Genomic DNA, 19,079 nt, shown 5'->3' with positions numbered 1-19,079 from the left:
GAAATAACACTCTGAACAGACATATTAGCCACTGTAAAACACAAGGGTTTGAGCACGACAGAGCATATTTACACTAGACAAAATTTGGCCTTGTTGATGTGCACCGTCATCGTCGTCATGTACTTTTGCAAAATTACATTTTGTGACGAAAGCTTCTTCCGTTTCTTCTGAATGATTTGCAAATGTGAGTACAAAAATGTTTGCAAGCGTTTGAACCGTTGAGGCGATGTCTCCGTAACCCGGAGTGGATAACAGTACTTCACACAATGACACCACAACTGTAAACCACAAGGCTTTTTTTCTTATAATTTGGAAAACTGATATTAAAGGTCTTATATTATAAAAGGTTTAAGGAATTAAATTAAAGTTTTGTTGGGTCTCCTTACCTTGGGTCTTTTTAAATGTTGTATTTAACTTAAAAAAATGTGTATGGAGAGTAACCCATTCCTGATTTTGACATGGGTGAAACACCAGCAGAGGGCGCAATGACTCCACCTGCTGGCAATTATTATCATAATGAGATGTGAGGTTAAAGCGACAAAGAGCTGCTAGCATGAAGTGGTTTTGCAGTGTAATGAATGCAACGAGAGCACTGAACGTGTGTGTGAATATATGTACGTGTGACTGTGTGTGACTGTGTGTGTGACTGTGTGTGACTGTGTGTGTGACTGTGTGTGTGACTGTGTGTGTGTGTGGACTTTCCAAATACAGAGCAGCACTTCCTGGTTCATCACCTGATGACATCACCAGGTGGTGGGGGACCATTTGGAGCTCTGATGATGGAGAAAGCCAAAAGAATGAAGAGTCAAACTGGTGTAAATTAAACAAAACACGACTGCATGTGTTTGACAATACAACATTATAACATTGTAAAAAACACACTGTGGGACCTTTAAAGTGCCTATGTCAGGTCAGACTTCTCACTTTACAGAAAAGCAGGAACAATTTTGCTCAAATGTTACACATTTCATTCCAGTTTGGCAGTTTAGGTTTACATTTTACATATTTTACTTCCTGATTGTACATCATGACATCCCCTTGGATAATTCCTTGACTGTTACCTAGCAACCGCGATTTTCACTGGGCAAAAACGCATCTAAGATGACAAATGAAAGAAATGATAATTTTACATATAAAAATCTGTGAAAACACCTATATTGGATGAAGGTTTAAAGGTTGAAAAAATGTATTTGTTGCAAGATGATTGAACTTGGCATTCCCCAATTTAAGTAATTTACCAAATTTGCTCCAATCATGCTAGTCATTAGCATAACTATAATTTCACCGCAAATGGTTAAAATGTTATCTGTATTCTAAAACTAGTTTCAAAATTCTTAAGTAAAAAAAAGGACATAAATTGAGTTCATATGATAACGTGAGCAGGACCACGCCTCTATTACCCAGAAGCCTTTTTACAACAGTCTCAGTCACTTTTTACAACGCCTCAGTCACTGCTTGACCACTTCTTTCAGCATTCAATGTTTAACAAAGAAAGTCATATTTTGTTATGCCACTCTTGTGTAAATCCCTGACCTTGATCAAAGTGACAACAATAGTCAGCTTTAAACTTAGCGTGCCACTCAAGTTCAATAGAGTTTGCTAAGAAAGTTTCATAAAAATTTTAATTAGACGGGTAAAATGAAAAAAAAAAAAAAAAAGCGTAATCCTGTAAAACATTAAATATTACCTTGATGTTTCGCTGCACTGTTTTTTTTCTCAGGCTTTTTAGCACTTAAATGTGTTTTGCTCAACTTAAAATAAGCACGTTCAAAGAGTAAACTATACCGATTTTTAGTTTATTAGATGTTGTTTGTCCAGGTAGACTATGCGTTGCCGTGGTGACTAACGTTTGTGTGTTTGCGCAGAAGCAGCTGGGCAGCGCAGACTTTGCAAATTCAGTTGTGACACAAATTGGCGAATCACAAAGCCAAAACTTTTATTTATTTATTTATTTCTGATGTTTAGGTGATGTCATCGATACGTTTTAGAACATGGCACATTTTTAACAGATTTTTGACCTTTTTTTTTCTCAAACTAAAACTATCATCCATATTTACAACACCTGGTCCAAACCTGTCATACGCACTTTAAAATAGACTTGCGACTGGCAGTGGAATATTTAATGAAAGGAATGTCTCAAGATGTGCACTCATCTTCAGTTATGACTAAATTCATAAAATCCCTGGTTTTAAAGACGGCAACAGTCAGGTCGTACAAAACAGGATAAACAATGCACAGTTACTTCCAACATAGTGTCATAGTTTTAGTGGTAGCTGGTTGAAAACGCCACTAGAGGCCGTACTGTAAAAGCATAGTTAGTCACGTCACATATTGGAACGACACACTGGGGAAAGTCGGTACACGCTGCAGCTTTGACCAGTTCTTAAATAATAGAAAAATAGTTCATTGCACAATCTGTTGTTGCATCGAGTCCCAGACAAAGTGGCAAGAAGGCGAGAGTAGCCGTTTTTCCGGGGTCTTGCCGGCTCAGGGCTCTTAGTGTCTAAACTCTCCAGCGTCGGGGGGGCAGCGAGAGCGTCACAGAACGGCCCGTCGCCTGTAGGCAGAGCTTCTCAGGAGAGGAGAACCCGAGGAAAAAAGTGGAGTGTCCGGTGGGAGGGAGGGCCGGGGACTACGATCCGTCCTTGGCCTGGGCGCTCTCCGCCGGGACGGTCGCCTCCTCCGATGCCGGGGATTGAGCTCCTCCCGGTCCATCTGCGCAGACAAGAGGAGGAAGAGGGCACCGTGCGATTAAAAAGGTAAAAAAGTTATGTGCGTTTATGGTAAGGTTACACATGGGATTAGTGAGAGAAAGTCTGGGTTGCCTGGGAGCACATCTAGGGTTATTAACACTAAACGAATACAAGAATCACGTGCGCATCAGGACATGTTTGTAGAACTTGAGTGAGTGAGTGAGTGAGTGTGTGTGTGTGTGTGTGTGTGGACAGTGGGCAGCAGCACAGTGTCAGGGTCTAAATGACAATGGCCGGTACAATCATGACGAAGCATGTTTCTATTGAGTTACTTTGTGGAATGAAAGAGAAAGATAAAACAGTCCAGGCATGTCTGTGCTTTGTGAATGAGACTGAATGACAAAAGTAAATGATGTGTTTGTTTGTGTCAGCGTTGCAACAAGATGACCAGGGCATTTTCTACTGTACTGTATTTTATATTTCCTTTTTCCTTCTCTGGTGCCACAGCCATCAGGAGAAGGTCATGTTGGTAAAGTGACACAATAAGCTCCTGGCAATTTTATATTAGGAAAGAAGTAGTTTTCTAGCAAGTTAAGTTAGTTTATTTATTGAGACAGGGACAGGACACAATATACACGAACCTTATCAGGAGAGATACTTGGTACCATGGTGTAGCTCAAATGCTAATTTCCACCTGTCGTCCCTGGGCCGGCTGATGTTATTAAGTCCCACTGAGGGGAGGAGCAGAGAGCATCTCCATGTTGGCAGTAGGTCCAGAGGCAGAGGCAAACATAACTAATGTTTTCTAAATAAATTGCATCTAAATCATACTTGAATTATACTTTTTAATTATATGGCTGATCTCTGTAATTCTCTAAAAGACATTTAATAATTCCATAACACACATTTCCCCAGGTCAGAGCTTCTACCGCGGCGCAGCAGTGTAAAGAGCACAGGACTGCATGACGGGCGGCTGCATGTGGTTGTACCTTGGAGGGACATTTCGCCCAGTTTGAGCGGCAGGTCGCCCGGGTTGACTCCTGCGGGCGAGCCCAGAATGTCGGGCAGGGCGTTCCTCCTCCCCGATCGGCCCGAAGTCGCAAAGTCCAAAACGGGCTCCACTTCCGTCATCTCCGATCACCTGTGAAAGAATGATTATTATATTATATTATATTTTTGTTCATGATAGACCTATATTGTCATTTGTAATTAAAATACTCAAATTGTTACCAAGTCTTTTCCCATATGCCGCAGCAGATTGTCAGTTGACTGCATATTTAAAACGACTTGCCTCATATTAGAAATTTGTAAAAGCCATATTTCACATTTTGCAAGTTTTGTTTTTTCATCATGTTGCAGCTCAAACTTGTCTCATGGGAAATGATTCACAGGAACCTTAAAACAAACTAGAAACAAAATTGGGGGAATGATTTGACCGTGTTTTACCGTGAAATTGAATTGTGTTTGTCGCTACCAGGTGTTAAGGACGTGTTCATAGTCGTGTTCCTAGTCCCCCTCTAGTCCCCCTCTAGTTCTAGTCCCGTTCTAGTCCTGTTTAATCACCACTGCACATTCTGTACATAACAGAATACCAAAGCACTTGGATCACAAACCTGAACCTGAAACATGCCTCTGCTTTGCTCCAGTGTTTGCCCAGAGAAAGAAAAGGGTTTGTCATTGAAGCAGAGGCATATTTGTCTGTCTGGTTTCCCTAGCAACCTGCATCTGGGGATGGCTGCCGGGGCTCCGCTGGTGACAGGCAGAATTACATCCCCTGTCACACGTACGCATACAGCCAGTCTGTTGCCACGGCGACGGAGCGGGGGGGGGGGGGTTTTAATAGGGTTAAAACAATAGCTGCTTGAAGTGCATTTTTTGGGGGCAATTTTTGGCAATGAAGTAAACATGCAATGGGGCTGGGATATGACATAATACAAAACAAAAAAACACATATAGCTTTAAATATGAATTTCTGGAAAGAAGCAGATTAAAACATGTCACATTTCTACCTCCAAAGTCTGATCTCAATCTCAATTAGCGCTGCAAAATGAATTAAACTCAAATCACAATTAGTTTCTCTTTTCTTCTACCAGTTTTTAAAATATAGACACCTAAACAGGGCCAGCCCAGCCTATAAGCGAACTAAGCAGCCGCGTAGGGCCCCGAGGCGTTAGTAGGGCCCCCAATCTGGCAACCCGTCTTATGAGAAGTGCAAGCGCAGCGTGCGCCACTAGTGTAGTAGCGCTGCTGGCGCGGCAGCGCACACAGCGGTAACATATAACACACAAACCGCATTTATTTGTAATGACAATCTGGCAACCGAGACACCAAACCTGCGCTGATTGGTCAACTTCATTGTGCGCGAGGAGCTCGAGAGCAAAACATAAACACAACACAACGTGGTCCCTGCGTGGCCCTTATGTCCAGAGGAATATATCCCCCCGATGCCGAAAAACGAAAGAAGAAACTTCTTGACGATGTAAAGAAACTGCAAACTCAACAACACTCTCCAGGTATTGAACTTATCTTACAAAGAGACGGTTAATGCTGCTGTTTGAAACAACACGATTCTGTCACGTTAGTTCGCTCAGGCTGGAGGCGAGGAGAGCTCTGCCCCGCGCATAATAATATGTCTGAATGAAAGATAATAAGCTTCACATTTACACCAGCCCGGGAGTGTGAGCTACAGGTGAGGCCGGTGAGGGGCCTCTATGCCCCGGGTCACTAAGAGGCGGAGATCCGGTCCGGACGAGCGCCGTCTCATCCAGAACCTCTGATGTGAGACTTTGGAGTGAACAGTGTGCGGCCCCTGTCCCGGGCCCCTGTCCCGGGCCCCTGTGCAGCCTCAGTTAGAGATGAGCAGGTTTGAGTGTGCGTCCCCTCTCTCTCACATCACCATGTGTGAGATCAATCGTGACTCGTGATGTCTGTTTTACTTCTTAAAGTGCAATAAGAGGAACGTAAAGGTTTATGCGCGTAAGGTCCATCAGCCAATCACATCGCAGCATTGTTTCATGCAGGAGTCCAGTGTGTGATGTTCTGATCAGAACAAACATTTATATTGTAATTAACTTTTGATAGAGCAATAAAACATTTCAATTTATTTAAAAAGCATCATTAGACTATTTGTTATAAATTATAATAAATTGATAGTGAAAAATAACCAGACATATTATGATTGCGTCTGTTATAGAATAATACTATATATTTTTATACAAAAGTGGCAAAGTTGCAGAAACGCAGTCTCTTCACTATAGCGAGGTTTGGACCTTCACTTCTTGTTCTGTTCATTCTCTGGGAATAACATGTTTGCACTGTTTTATCAGTGTTAATTGTTAATCAAGCAATGCTTATGCCATTTGTTTAATTTAATATAACTTGTTTTGTCACTTTGGCAAGAAGGAACAGTTGGGAGCTGTAAAAGATAAATTAGTAAGGATAACTATTAATTTTACATTTTCAGTTAAAATTAATCAATTTGATCATAATTATTTTCATAGCCAATATTGTATTGAGTAATTAAGTACACTAATGTATTAATAACTGGCTTTAGTCACTTTCTCCTGGCACAGTTTCATCACATCATCATTTTATAGCATTACAACCTCAACATTTTACTCTTACTTTAGCCGGCTGGACCACATTAAAATGCAGCAGAAGACCCAAAGAGGTCTGAAAAGCTCTGGGGGAGAGCCCCCAGACCCCCCCTGTTCATTAATTTAAACTGCTAATGTGGCTGTAGACCCTTAACGCCCACAAATACACCCAAAAACATATCTGGGATGTGTGTTATTTGTACAGGGAGTAGAGGTGATGTCAGCGGAATACCAAGTTGCATTGTGGGATTTAAGTTATCAATATTTGAGCTTGTGAGGTGTTGAGAATAAATTAACTGGCAAACGGATGCCCTGGAGTTTTGGTGCTTTGTTTGCGTTGAAGAAAGTTCCCATATGTGAATTGTTTACCGACAATGGCAATAAAACTGATTCTGATGACGTGGTGAGGGGCCCCCCAAATATGTTTTCGCTTAGGGCCCCCTGAAGGCTTGGGCCGGCCCTGCACCTAAACACAAAATATTAAACATGACACAGAGAGCAAGCAAACAACGTCAAGACAGCCAATGAAACACAATGAAATAAACTAAAAATTACAAGTTACATTCAATGTTTTCTTTCTTTTTTTAATTTTATTTTTAAGGATTTTTTGGCCATTTGGTTATTATTAGTATTATTAGACAGGACAGTGTAGCGTGAACAGGGGATGGGATGAGAGTGGGAAGGACATTCAGCAAACTGTCAAAGCAAGAATCAAACTCACAACGCTGCGGCCTGGGCCTGGCATATGTGCTATCCACTCATCCACAGAGCGGCGCCATTATTTAATCTTCTAACTTAGCGAGTGCAAAGTGCAAAGGCAGCAGTTTTTGGAGCAGCATCATTTCCTCCACAAACAACAAAATATTCTGCCTCATTCTAAAAACATCGACGTTAGCACAAAGATCAGATTATTGCATTCACGTTCTAGAAGTTTTGATGATGCCATAATCTCAGCTGCTGGACAAGGGCGACTGTAACTCTGTGTGAGATTTACAGTTTTTGAAAGAAATCCACGAATATTCAAGCGTGTCATTATTAGTTTAGGATTTGCATAAACTTGACAACAACCGTAACCCTTAAATCTTGATCTCACAGTCTCTCAAGGCCGTGGCAGGTTACAGTTAAAGGGCCTATGACAGGTTTTTTACGATTTTCTAATTTTGACTGTATTTGGTGTATTTATACCCACTGTACATATACGTGATAGTTTTACACCAATCGAGCAGGTAATTGTGGAGAAAAGTTGACAAATCTGTAAAAAATTACAGGAAGTGACATCACACCAGGGACACTCATTCTAGTCAAAGTTTATGCAGAATTTACACAAAAGAAACAACTTTGTTGACTCTTCGAAGATTGATTCAACTAAATAAAGGTGCCTCATATATTTTTTTATTAATCAAATTTAAAACAAACATGACATTAGATGAGAATTTGCCCAGTGTTTGCTGGGTAATTTCCTGGGTAGTGTGATCAATTACAATCAGGAAGTGAAATTATAAACCTAAAAAAAATAGCTATTCTGTGATAAAGTTTTTATATATTTTTTAGCAAATATATAAATAACTGCATTTTAGTTCAATGATTCATCCAACCGGTCATAGGCACTTTAAGATTTAGATTTGAGATGTTTTCTGCTGTTTTCCTTGCTAAAACACGCTGGCACGGCACAGCAGCGCTGTGATTTTCTTTTACGTCTCTCGCTCCCTTTTTGTGCGCTGATCAAATGTGCTGTACTGAAAACAACTCAACAAGTAACCAGTACAGTAAGGTTAATATGCCGTATGAACCCATGAAAAATCATAATACATCCTCAAATTAATATAAAAATACAAATTCCCCAAAAGCATATCAATTAAATAAAAAATATAAACACAATCATGTTTTTGAATCATTGCACCACTTTCTGAGGTCACTTTGTTTAATTATACAGATTGAAAAGACGTGGAACTTTGTGCCAGTTTTTGTTTCATGTGGTCAACACCAGGTCAACAGATCTGACAGTTAAACGGTGAATTCTACTTGAGAACTCTGACCTGTCTCAGCTCAGTTTAAACAGTCAGAGTTGAGAAGTCACGTGAACACAACCTATTCTTAGCTTCCCTTTCATGTGCGAGCGAACGGCCCTAGAATGTTCCGACACCAGCTCTTTCCCTTCAGACACTCTGCACAAAGGCGAGACGGGGGAGTGAAAGTGGACTTTGGTCAAATAAAGAAGATCTGGATCAGGGGAGAAAGGGCCATCTGTTAGCCTGGAGTGCTATTGTAGCTAAGTCAGTGAGCTCATGAGACACACACGCACACGCACACGCACACACAGCACCAATGTGTGACTCTGCTTAATACAATCCAACCACATGGACATATGGTGTTGTCTGAGCAGTCCCACATTTAACTGCATTTACGTTTGGGTTTCCGTTTCTTGTTTACAGGTGCCAATTCAACAGCTTTTGATGAATTAAAGAGTAGTGTTGGCGCTGTTTTGTGCTAAATGTAAATATATACTAAATGTATTCATGTTTAATCCAGAAGCCCAAATGTTTTAGATGAATTGCCAAACCAGCAGGCGTTCCCGTTCAAAGCCAATAGGGATGAAGAATGAAAGACGCAGAATTCAACAGCAATATTTTGAACCGATCAGCGAGCAAAGCCTGATCACAGCGGCTGCAGATCGACTTCATGTCAGAGTCAGACTTTAGAGTGAGAGCTGATGATGAAACTTCAGACACACCGACAACAAAGCTGTAATCTTCTGTGTCAGAGTATTTGTGATCAGAATGATACAACAATAGGCAACAGACTGTTTACAAAAGGTCAATGGTCGCTAGGGATGTAACAATATTCGATACAATATTGAATCGTTCGATGTGTATCACGATTCAATGCGTGTGTCCGCTCGATACGCTCTGTATTGTTTTATGTTTAAGTTAGAAAGGAAAAGGTTAAGCTGCTGCGTCCTTCGCAAGTTCACGAAGAACACAGACCAAGAAATGAGAAAAATATGAACTACTACTACTACTACTACTAGAACCACTTTTGGCTTTATATGTCATTAAATGAAGGCGCGTGTAAGTCGACTCACATTTTGCAATCTTTTTTTCCAGATATTATTTCAAAGGTTTTACTCCGAAAGCGATTCATTTGTACTATAAAATAACATGAGTGATGTAAAATAGGAGAGGGTTGTGTGTGTTAAGAGCAGGTGACTGTGGCAGGAGCTTCAGGGCTGTCGCTGCTGTGGAGACGAGTGACACCACAAACAGACATGAGAGCCAGCGTTAGGAGGAAAAGACAAGAAATGCACTAAATGGAAAGGTCCGAGTGTATTTCTCCCAGCAGCTCATATCAAAAATATACAAATATATAAATGATAAAAAGTGTTCCACAGGTTAAAAGTTCTGAGCTGTAAATCATTGAACTCATGATTCATAACATTTAGACACATTTACAGCAGTCATGCTGCAAGTTATTGAACTGTTATGTTTCAAATTAATAGCATAGGTGTTTAATATATGTTTCTAATGAACACAATAACCATGGAACTTTTTTTTCTTCTTTTTTTAATAAATGAGAACCAAAATGTATCAAATCGACAAAACTGGCTAATCGCTAATTGCTAATAGTTGCTCATTGATAGTGTGATATTCAGTTCTTAAAACAACCAACACAGAACACAAACTTTACATCTCTAAAGACTATAAAATACATTTAAACTTCAGCGGTGCAAGAATCTAGCATCCAAAACGACTCAAAACTGACAGAAGGTACAACTGAAACCGGCTAACATCTTCCCCCAACGTTATCCTAGCTCTTTATAGTCAGTGAGAGAAGATTAGCTCCCGCCGCAACATATGACAAACAGATTCTTACATAACAGAGGGTCAGAGTGTACGGATCGCTCGAATCACTCAAATGGTAATAATATTATGTAATAGTGTAAGTGCCGCGAATCACATGCACAAATGAGTCAGTTTCCCTCAATATAAAAATAGTAAATGGAATATAAAATTGTCAGCCGCATTAGCTTAATGTAGATGTAATGAGAAGTAATTGCAGCACGATTAAAATGTGCTGTCATTTGTATGATTTGTGGTAGTCAAAAAGCTTTAATCACATTAAGTGGAGTAAATGTCAGAGCCTCCGCAGCTCCTTCATCATTGAGATCATGGATTGTTTCGGGCTGCAGTGTGTGTTAGCCCACCGCTGTAAACTAAACTGAGTCAAGGATCCAGGTGGGCTAGGAATCAAAGCTGAAGCTCAAGAAGGTTTTTTCCAATTTTCATACTATTGTAAGTTACAGTGTATTTTCCGCTGATCATAGAACTTGTTTTCCACTGTATTTTATAAAAAGACCGCCCAAGTTTCATCTGATTAAGACCATTTAGGCTTCATATGATGTTCCTAATATACACATAAATATAGCCATTATACTGAGGTTAAAGGACGTATGACAGATTTTTCTATTTGGTGTACTTAAATTACTGTTTTTGGAGAATACGTTGAAGTCTGTGGAAAATGACAGGAAGTGATATCACACCAGGGACACTCTTTCCAGTCAAAGTTTACAAATAATTTACACAAAGAAACAACTGTTTTGACTCTGTAAACATCAATTCAATAAAATAAAGTTGCACTCGTATATTTTTATTTTGTCAAAAAAAAAAAAAAAAAAATGTGACATTAGATTAGTGTTTTTCTAGTGTGATGTCACTAATTACAAACAGGAAGTGAAATTATAAAGCTACAAAAATTGAAAATATATCATTTTCAGCTAAATTCTAAATATATTTATCTTAACTGCATTTTAGTTAAGTGACTGGGATAGGCTCCAGTCACCCGCGACCCCGAAAGGGAACAAGCGGTAGAAAATGGATGGATGGATGGATGGAGTTGTCCGACCCGTCATAGGCACTTTAAACTCTGTGTCCCCCACAGTTTGAGAACCGCTGCCACTTGCACTTAACTGATACGAGTATTTAAAATATTTAGAGCCAAAACACAGATAAACAGCTCCTGGTGACATCACAGCCGCTTGGTGCGCATTATGAAGGAAACTGAACCAACATAGGAAACAGTTCTGTCTTCTTCTGGGACACAGACGTTTAGATGGCTTTGTCCTTCTGGTCGCTGTGTAATGTGTAATAAAGCAGTTCACTGATGCACGTGTGCTATGGTGATATGAGAGAGGGGAAAAGGGCGTGGCCACTGGATTGGCACAGAGCCTCGAGTCGCTCAGGTAAGACAAGAGCACAGTGAGGAGCGGGTTTGATGGCACAAGCTCCTCCTCACGCAGAGCGCCCCGCCTGGTACTGCCCAGTACTGCCTTGGTCAAATGTCCGTGACAACAGCATGGACCATAATGAAATACTGAGATTGTAATTTTCAACTCAGCAATGTAGGAGACACAGTATGATAGCGCAGTACTATTAAAAGTCTATGTACTTGAACTTAATGTTTCAATATTAAAAAGGAGACAGATTCTTACAACAGTGTTTCCTCATCATTAATTTACTCAGTTGTATTTGGATAGATTCCTGCATGTTTGAGAAATGGAGCCAGCGTAAATTCAGCCTGGAAGACCTAACTCCACCCAATCTTCGTCCACTGCTACACCAGGGCTCACCCGCTCTCCAGCCTCAATCAACGAGTTACTCCTCCCCACGGCACGGCGCACCTCCTCTGCTCCCAATCGGCGCACAGCTCCATTTAAACCCTCATGCTGTTGGCTCGACCGCTTCAGTCTGTGCTGCGACCCACCTCCTCCCCTTCACCTCCTCTGCATTCCCTACATCCTCCTCCTCCTCATTCACTCTTCCCTCTTCCTCATATCTACCAGCACCAGTCTCCACACCCTGAGGGGAGACATCTATATGCCCATAATTACAATGTCTTCTACCGGGTCTGAGCTCCAAATAACCCATGTAATAAGCTTGCTAAATGCTTCCTTCTGTATTTGTCTCCACAGGGTGAAATCCTGTGTCATCCTGCGACTGAGGCTCACGTCTTGTTTTGCAGTCATAGCACTTCCACTTGACATTAGCCAGCACCTGTAATTATGAAGGAAAAAACATCCTTATGAAACTTAATCTTCTTCTCATCTAGCTTTTAGTGTTTCTGCCCAGCATGTGAACAGCCAGACCATCTCAAAGTGCGTTTGTTGCCACGGCAGTCAAGACAATCTATAATTTAATGAGTAAACTTGTCTTGAATAGCCAAGGTTACATAACTCAAACATAACATCACTACAAATACACACAAGCATTGCTAATAATTCATTCCATCATTACTTATTCATGCTTGCTCTGCTGAATGCACTGCCTGATAAGTCTGACAAGCTTCAATGCCTTTCATGTAGGGGTCAAAAGGTCAGCACATGACTGCCACATCCTTGAGCAATCCAAAAGTAGATGCTCTCCTGTCCTTGTTATGCGTGTGAAGGTGAATATTGATGTTTGTTTGAGGACCACACTGTGACGGCAGATGTGGATGTACTGTGCGTGCTATAATCCAGGGTAACAGGTCAGGTCTGTGGAGAGGGGACTTCACTCAGAGTATCAAAGTACCTAACAAAACCTAACAGATGCACACATAAACCAGAAACTGATCAGAAAAATGACAGACGGCCCCTTTAAATCTACAGACGGCACCTTTAATCTACTGTCAGTCTGAAAAGGCGGGACGGGACGTTCAGACAAATACTGCACGCTGATTGGTCGAAACAAGAAACTGAGCTTTCGTTAAATCCAGTTGAGAGAAAAGCACAGAAAACGTTGTCTTCTGCCCAAATCACTGCTGCTCTGTGATTGGTCTGATTTATTTGGATTGGGATTATCGCACTGGCAGTATTCAGACACTATAGAAATGTGATCATAACTGCCTGTTAACAAAAGATATAAACGTTTTTCACCAGATTGTAAAAGATAAACACATGAAAAGCTTTGATATGTTGAAAGAATCCTTTGAGAAACAGGACTTTTAAAAGGATTTATAATAACCAAGAAATTAAACAAAGCACTGGTCATTATAACCCTCTGACTGAAATTTATATCAAGGCTTATAAATCAGAACTTTCAAAAGAAGTAATATCAAAATTACATCAATGCATCAATAAACTGGACCGCTACTCTTCTGAATATATTAAAAACAAATGGGAAAGAGGTCATCTTGTTTAGATGAACAGTGGAAAATGCATGTACTGTATGTAATGTATGCAGTGGAGGAGTTTTTTCATAACTCCAAGACAAAGTGCTCATTATTCACAGGGAAATGCAGACTGTTGGAGAAACTGTGGCCCCAGGAGAAAAAACACTGTCACTTGTTCTGGGCGTGTCCAGTTAATGATGCACTTCAGAACTGTGTATTTGGGCCTCAAACTCCCTGCCATGGACACAATAGATGGATACATTTGGAAAATACTTTTGGCAGCTGTAAAAAAGGCCGTCACAAAGAAATGGCTGACACAAACCTCTCCAAAGATCATCGTGACATCATGATCATCACTGACATCGTGACAGACAGACAAATTAAAAAAAATTATGTTCGGAATTAAATTGGAAATGGACAAATTTGACAGACTTTGGACTAAATGGGACTTTTATTTTAATGTAAATGTGCCGTGATTTAGTTTCTTCTGATGTTTAGTTAATGTGTGTCTGTTTTTATGTTTATTATTTTTATTATCTGAAAGGGTTGAAAAAAAACTGCTTGTAGATGTTGAGGGTCAAGTATTGTACTAAATGTGAAAAAAATAAACTTGTGCTTTTAATTAGTTCTTTATGTAGCCTTTTGACATACTAACATGCTAAATATTCCAATTTGCATATCTCCAAAAATACAACTGCAATATTATGTTTATTTATATCCCATACACCTTGGCCTGATTCAATGTAATGAATTATATTTCTGACAAAATGACACTAAAAAACTTAGTAATCATCATTAATCACTGCAATAAATGCATCAAACATTTACTGTGCTTTGTGTTTGGCAAACTCCTCACATTTATTTAGTACGACAGAGGCAGGTCGGGTCTGGGTCTGAACCGGGTCTGAACCGGGTGTGAACCGGGTGTGAACTGGGTCTGAACCGGGTCTGAACCGGGTCTGAACCGGGTCTGAACCGGGTGTGAACCAGGTCTGAACTACATCTGAACCAGGTCTGAACTACATCTGAACCAGGTCTGAACTGGCTGAACCGGATCTGAACGGACTGAACCAGGTCTGATGCTCTGAACGGTCTGAACGGGCTGAACGGGCTGAACCGGGGGCTGCGCTCAGACAATGGCGCTCTAATGAGGAATTGGCAGGTGCACTGTTTGTTTTTGGCTTCAGGCTCCAAAGCTTTTTTTAAACCGCTCCACAGGGACAAAACAACGACTTTCGGTGGAAGTGACAGTTTACAATGTTAATCCACATAATTACAGATTCAGGTCAGCCGGGGTCAGTCAATGTTGCGGACATTTGCAGATTAACAGTTTACACTGGAACAAAAGTATATTGGTTTTACTTTTTATGCTTGTTAAACATCACCTTCTAAAGTAGAATCAAGTACTTTACATCATCAAAAGTAAAAAAAAAAATCCAAGCAGTCAGTGTTTTTGAATTACTACTTTTGATCATGTTTCTTTTGTATCTCTTCTCAATAGCTTTGCAGTCATTTCCATCTTATAACTGTATTTTTATGCCTTTAAATACAAGTTTCCAATACAAGTCAATATATTATAAATTATGCTTATTAATATCAGTATTTTTTTATTATTTGGCTGTATTTTAAGGCCATTTTCAGCCTCAGACCAGTGAGTCATCTGTTACTAGGCAGATTTAACTGGATCACATGACATCAGGCCGGTCTCTGATTGGCTAAGGACAAAAAAAAAACATTACAACACAACCTTGCTCTTTTTCTGGCCGTTGGAAGCCGGATTCATTCTTCCAGTGGACTCATTTCTAACTTAAACTAGTAAATTGTTTAGCCAAACAGGGGAAATATCTACAAAGAAGCGTTTTGGATTCAGTATTTGACTTTGCCCAACATGTTACGAAGCCTCTGGTCGGAGAAGCTGAGCATGCCATGGCTCTTTTGAAAGCTTAAAAACAACGTTGACTGCAGCACAATGAATATGACTCAAACATGCATGCACTGTATAAAAAGAAGAACTCCCTGCCCTATAACACAATTAGACCTGCGGCTCCACCACAGTGTCATTAGCTCCGCTCGCCTGGCTCTGTCCACAATTAGAACATATGTTTGATAACTTGGATTAATCCCTGTCTGGGCTTTAAAGTGAATGACCAGCGCCCCATCAGTCGAACGGCTCTATTTTTGTCCCTAATCCCACAACACAGATACCGGTAGATGGGATTATCCAGTCAAGAAAACTGACCCAGATCCTTCTCCGCCAACAAGTGTGTGGGGTGGCTTTTCTTCACCAAGGGGACGGTACACAAGCAGGTACGGAAGAGCTCGGGTCAAGCGCTGTTACTGAGGCGAAATGACAGAGGAGGGCAAGTCTGGGCTGGACACTTGTGACTAAAAAAAACATGACATTGCAGTTTTTGCCTGGTGTGTTGTTGTTGTTTGTTGTTTTTATTGTTTATAGAGATCATAGAGAGAAAGTAAATGAACGCAATGAGAATCTGGGTTACAAATTATGTCATTGTTAGCAGGGGATGACATTACACTAAAAAATGAGGCAACATTTGAATTTTTATGTCAATTCTCAGTCAAATCTAGTTTACTCCAATATCTAGTGTTCTAAGATATAAAAAAATCCCCTCTGTACACGTTTTTGTATCTAATATGTCCAAAATGAAGCAGGACATTTAAACCTGGCTCTGTCCATCTTTTAGATTTATGAGAACATGTGCAAAAAAATGACAAGATGCCAAATGTAAATCCACAGTAAAAAAAACAAAACAAAAAAAGGGTTAGAAGAAGAAGTTTTTCTTGTTTATCATTGACACAGACATGGCATCAGAATCACACAGCACGCCTTTATCTGGAACTGGATCTAATTTAGACTAGATCCGGTGTGCTTCTCACTGCTCGGAAGAAGCTCCTGATTGCTTAAGGCGCTGCGAATTGTGACAGAAGCAGATTTCAGCTTCTTGCAACTCTGGCCTCTGACGCGTGGGACACTTGAACGGGACATGCAGCAGATCCGACCCACCACAGATAAAGCAGCCCCCTTCGACTCCTCGGCCTGAACACACCCGAAGGTTGTGGCTCCAAATGTTGCTAGAATTGTCCTATTGGCAGAAAAGTGTTCCAGACCGAATGACAAATACTATCATTTATGACTCATCTTTTCTGTCATTGCTTTGCCTGAATGTTTCACTGTACAGCATTAAGCATATCTATCTCCATGGAGAGACGCAGACAAAGTAAACGGTCAGTTCTATGGAGAGGTGACTTTGCTCCCAAAAATCACACATGTTTTTCAATGTATTTTTGAGCAATAAAAACACCCAATGCAGTTCATGCCGGACAGACACAGTTTACTATTGATTGTCACCATTTTCAAATCTGAATGGAGGCGACGGGAGGTAAATGGAAGTAGACCATAGTCAACATATTCAATTTTGTTACTTTGAAATTGTATTTGAGCTACTCATAATAATAAAATAAAATGAGGAATGTGTGGGCTCATCATTTCTGTAAGTATTTGTTCAATAATCCTAATAATCTGGATTTTGACCACATGTCATAATCTCCCATCAAATAAACAAATCATGTAAAAGTCCAATGATAAATGTGTTTAAATCTGACGTCACTCACATGTGGCTGAGTGCTTTTACTTTGACAAAACCTCCTGTATTTTAAATTTTCGGTGGCATTCATCATTTCGAAATCACATTATGTTCCACTGAAACCTTTGCTCCAGTCAGAAATGTAGAGTGTCAAAGCATGATGACATGGAGACAGAAGAGCAGGTGGCGAATCACATACCAGAAAAGTGACCAAGTGCACCTTTAAATAAAGCTTGTTGTGTGCTGTTGCAGTGTGTTACCTCTGGACTGTCCTCAGATGACTTGGGCTTGCGCAGCTTCAGAGCCTATAGCGTTGGCCTCAGCAGTCCACTTGAAACCATTATACAGCACTTCTTTGTTAAGCTGAAGATCAGTTATCTGCGTTCAAGCTCACCACCTGAAAGAACACAACAGAATCCCTGATGAGACGAGGACATCAGTCACAAAAGCTTCTTCACATGTTTCACTTTCACCCGGAATCAAAGAAACTGTTCGGTCCATACAAACAGATATAACTGCCAACGGAAATGGTTAAAGGTGTGCTAGCTTTTCTGCTTCAAATATTTCTCAATATGGCATTATCTCCATGGGGACAAGCAGATGACACCACTAGACCAAGTTACAGGTCAGATCTGCGGAGAGACGGCCGCGCTCGCAGTAAGAATATATGTTTTTCAAGGTATTATTGGGCTCTGTGCACAAGGCGCGTCACTACTTCCTGTCTAATTAAATCTCTATGGAGTTTCCCCGAGTCGTGCTGAAATAAATAAATACTTAAAGGTCAGGCAGTGGACAGCGAGCAGTGGGTGGGTGTCACTGACAACGTTAAAGACTTTACAAATGAGGAAAATACTTCACCGGAGAAAGGGAAGACTATGTGCCTCAATGCTAATGCTAATTTTGTTAAATTCAAATAAAATAAATTAAAACATTAAACTGATTGATAACTACGCTTGAAAACAATAAGGTAGTCTTAACTCAACATTTACATTTTAATAAAAGTTAGCATTAGCTTTGAGAGACAGTGAGCTAGCCATTGCCAATAAAAGTTAGCATTTACTTTACACATACGTTACATCCACATACCACAGAATAGGATAAATATCTGAGTTTCCGGTCTAAATTCGCAGATAGAGAATGACTCTTGTTTTTTTCTAAAACTGAACCTTTTTCTACAAACATTACTATACGTTTTAATAAAAGTTAGCATTAGCTTTGAAAGACAGTGAGCTAGCCAGTGCCAGTAAAAGTTAGCATTAGCTTTCCAAGCAAATCCATTACACCTTCGAACAGGTGGAAACCTGTTACCAGAAAGGTTTCCTAGTGCACCTTTAAATCATAACCTCCAATACAGTATACATTTTGACATTTTTACCAGCCTTATGGATACTTGACAATGACATAATGATGGAGGGAACACCATTTATATCTATGAAGTTCAACGGTAACCATGGTAACGCAATGCACATACTGTTAAGTTTGACATCCAAACATCCAAATATTCAGCGTTCTAGTGACACAAAAAGCAGAAATAGGGATTTACCTCTGGATGAATTTGAATCTGAACTGCTGGGTCACTACTGTAAATACATTTATCACACTAAATGTTTTAATGAACGTTAAGTAATTCAGCATCACCAAATGCACCAAATCTGCATTGTTTTAACATTTGACTAACAGAAATTCTATGATTTATGACAATTCCAAGCTCTAGTGGCAACCACGACCCACTAAGTTTATAGATGTTAATATCACTCGAGGCTAACCCTGAGCTCATGGTCCTGTTTAGGTGTTTTGATTGTCAATAAAAAGGTGAGTGTGACAAGTGAAAAACTGTTGACGAATGGGTTACCCCCCACGAGTCCGAAGGTTCACAAGTCCCAAGGTTTTAAAGGTTCGAAGGTTCACTGGTCCGAAGGTTCACTGGTCCGAAGGGTCGCTGGTCCGAAGGGTCGCTGGTCCGAAGGGTCGCTGGTCCGAAGGGTCGCTGGTCCGAAGGGTCGCTGGTCCGAAGGTTCGCTGGTCCGAAGGTTCGCTAGTCC

The 19,079-nt window shown here is 40.4% G+C and overlaps 1 protein-coding gene across 1 annotated transcript; it reads right to left on the bottom strand.

Moving 5' to 3' along the window:
- Positions 1 to 2,154: 2,154 nt before the first annotated feature.
- pkib (protein kinase (cAMP-dependent, catalytic) inhibitor beta) lies at positions 2,155 to 17,430 on the bottom strand. Its single transcript, XM_072447096.1, has 3 exons — positions 17,298 to 17,430; positions 3,683 to 3,834; positions 2,155 to 2,715 (listed from the first exon to the last, which is right to left on the bottom strand). Exons 2-3 carry the CDS (start codon positions 3,822 to 3,824, stop codon positions 2,633 to 2,635), a joined length of 225 nt encoding a protein of 74 aa, XP_072303197.1. The 5' UTR covers positions 3,825 to 3,834; positions 17,298 to 17,430; the 3' UTR covers positions 2,155 to 2,632.
- Between the last annotated feature and the right edge of the window lie 1,649 nt (positions 17,431 to 19,079).

Source organism: Eucyclogobius newberryi, unplaced genomic scaffold, assembly GCF_026437365.1.
Source record: "Eucyclogobius newberryi isolate DKJ021-1_F unplaced genomic scaffold, fEucNew1.0.hap1 SCAF_16, whole genome shotgun sequence".
In the NCBI taxonomy this organism is placed as follows: Eukaryota; Metazoa; Chordata; class Actinopteri; order Gobiiformes; family Gobiidae; genus Eucyclogobius; species Eucyclogobius newberryi.
The sequence above is the reverse complement of the archived record's forward strand: the minus strand, read 5'-3'. Positions and strand labels throughout refer to the sequence as shown.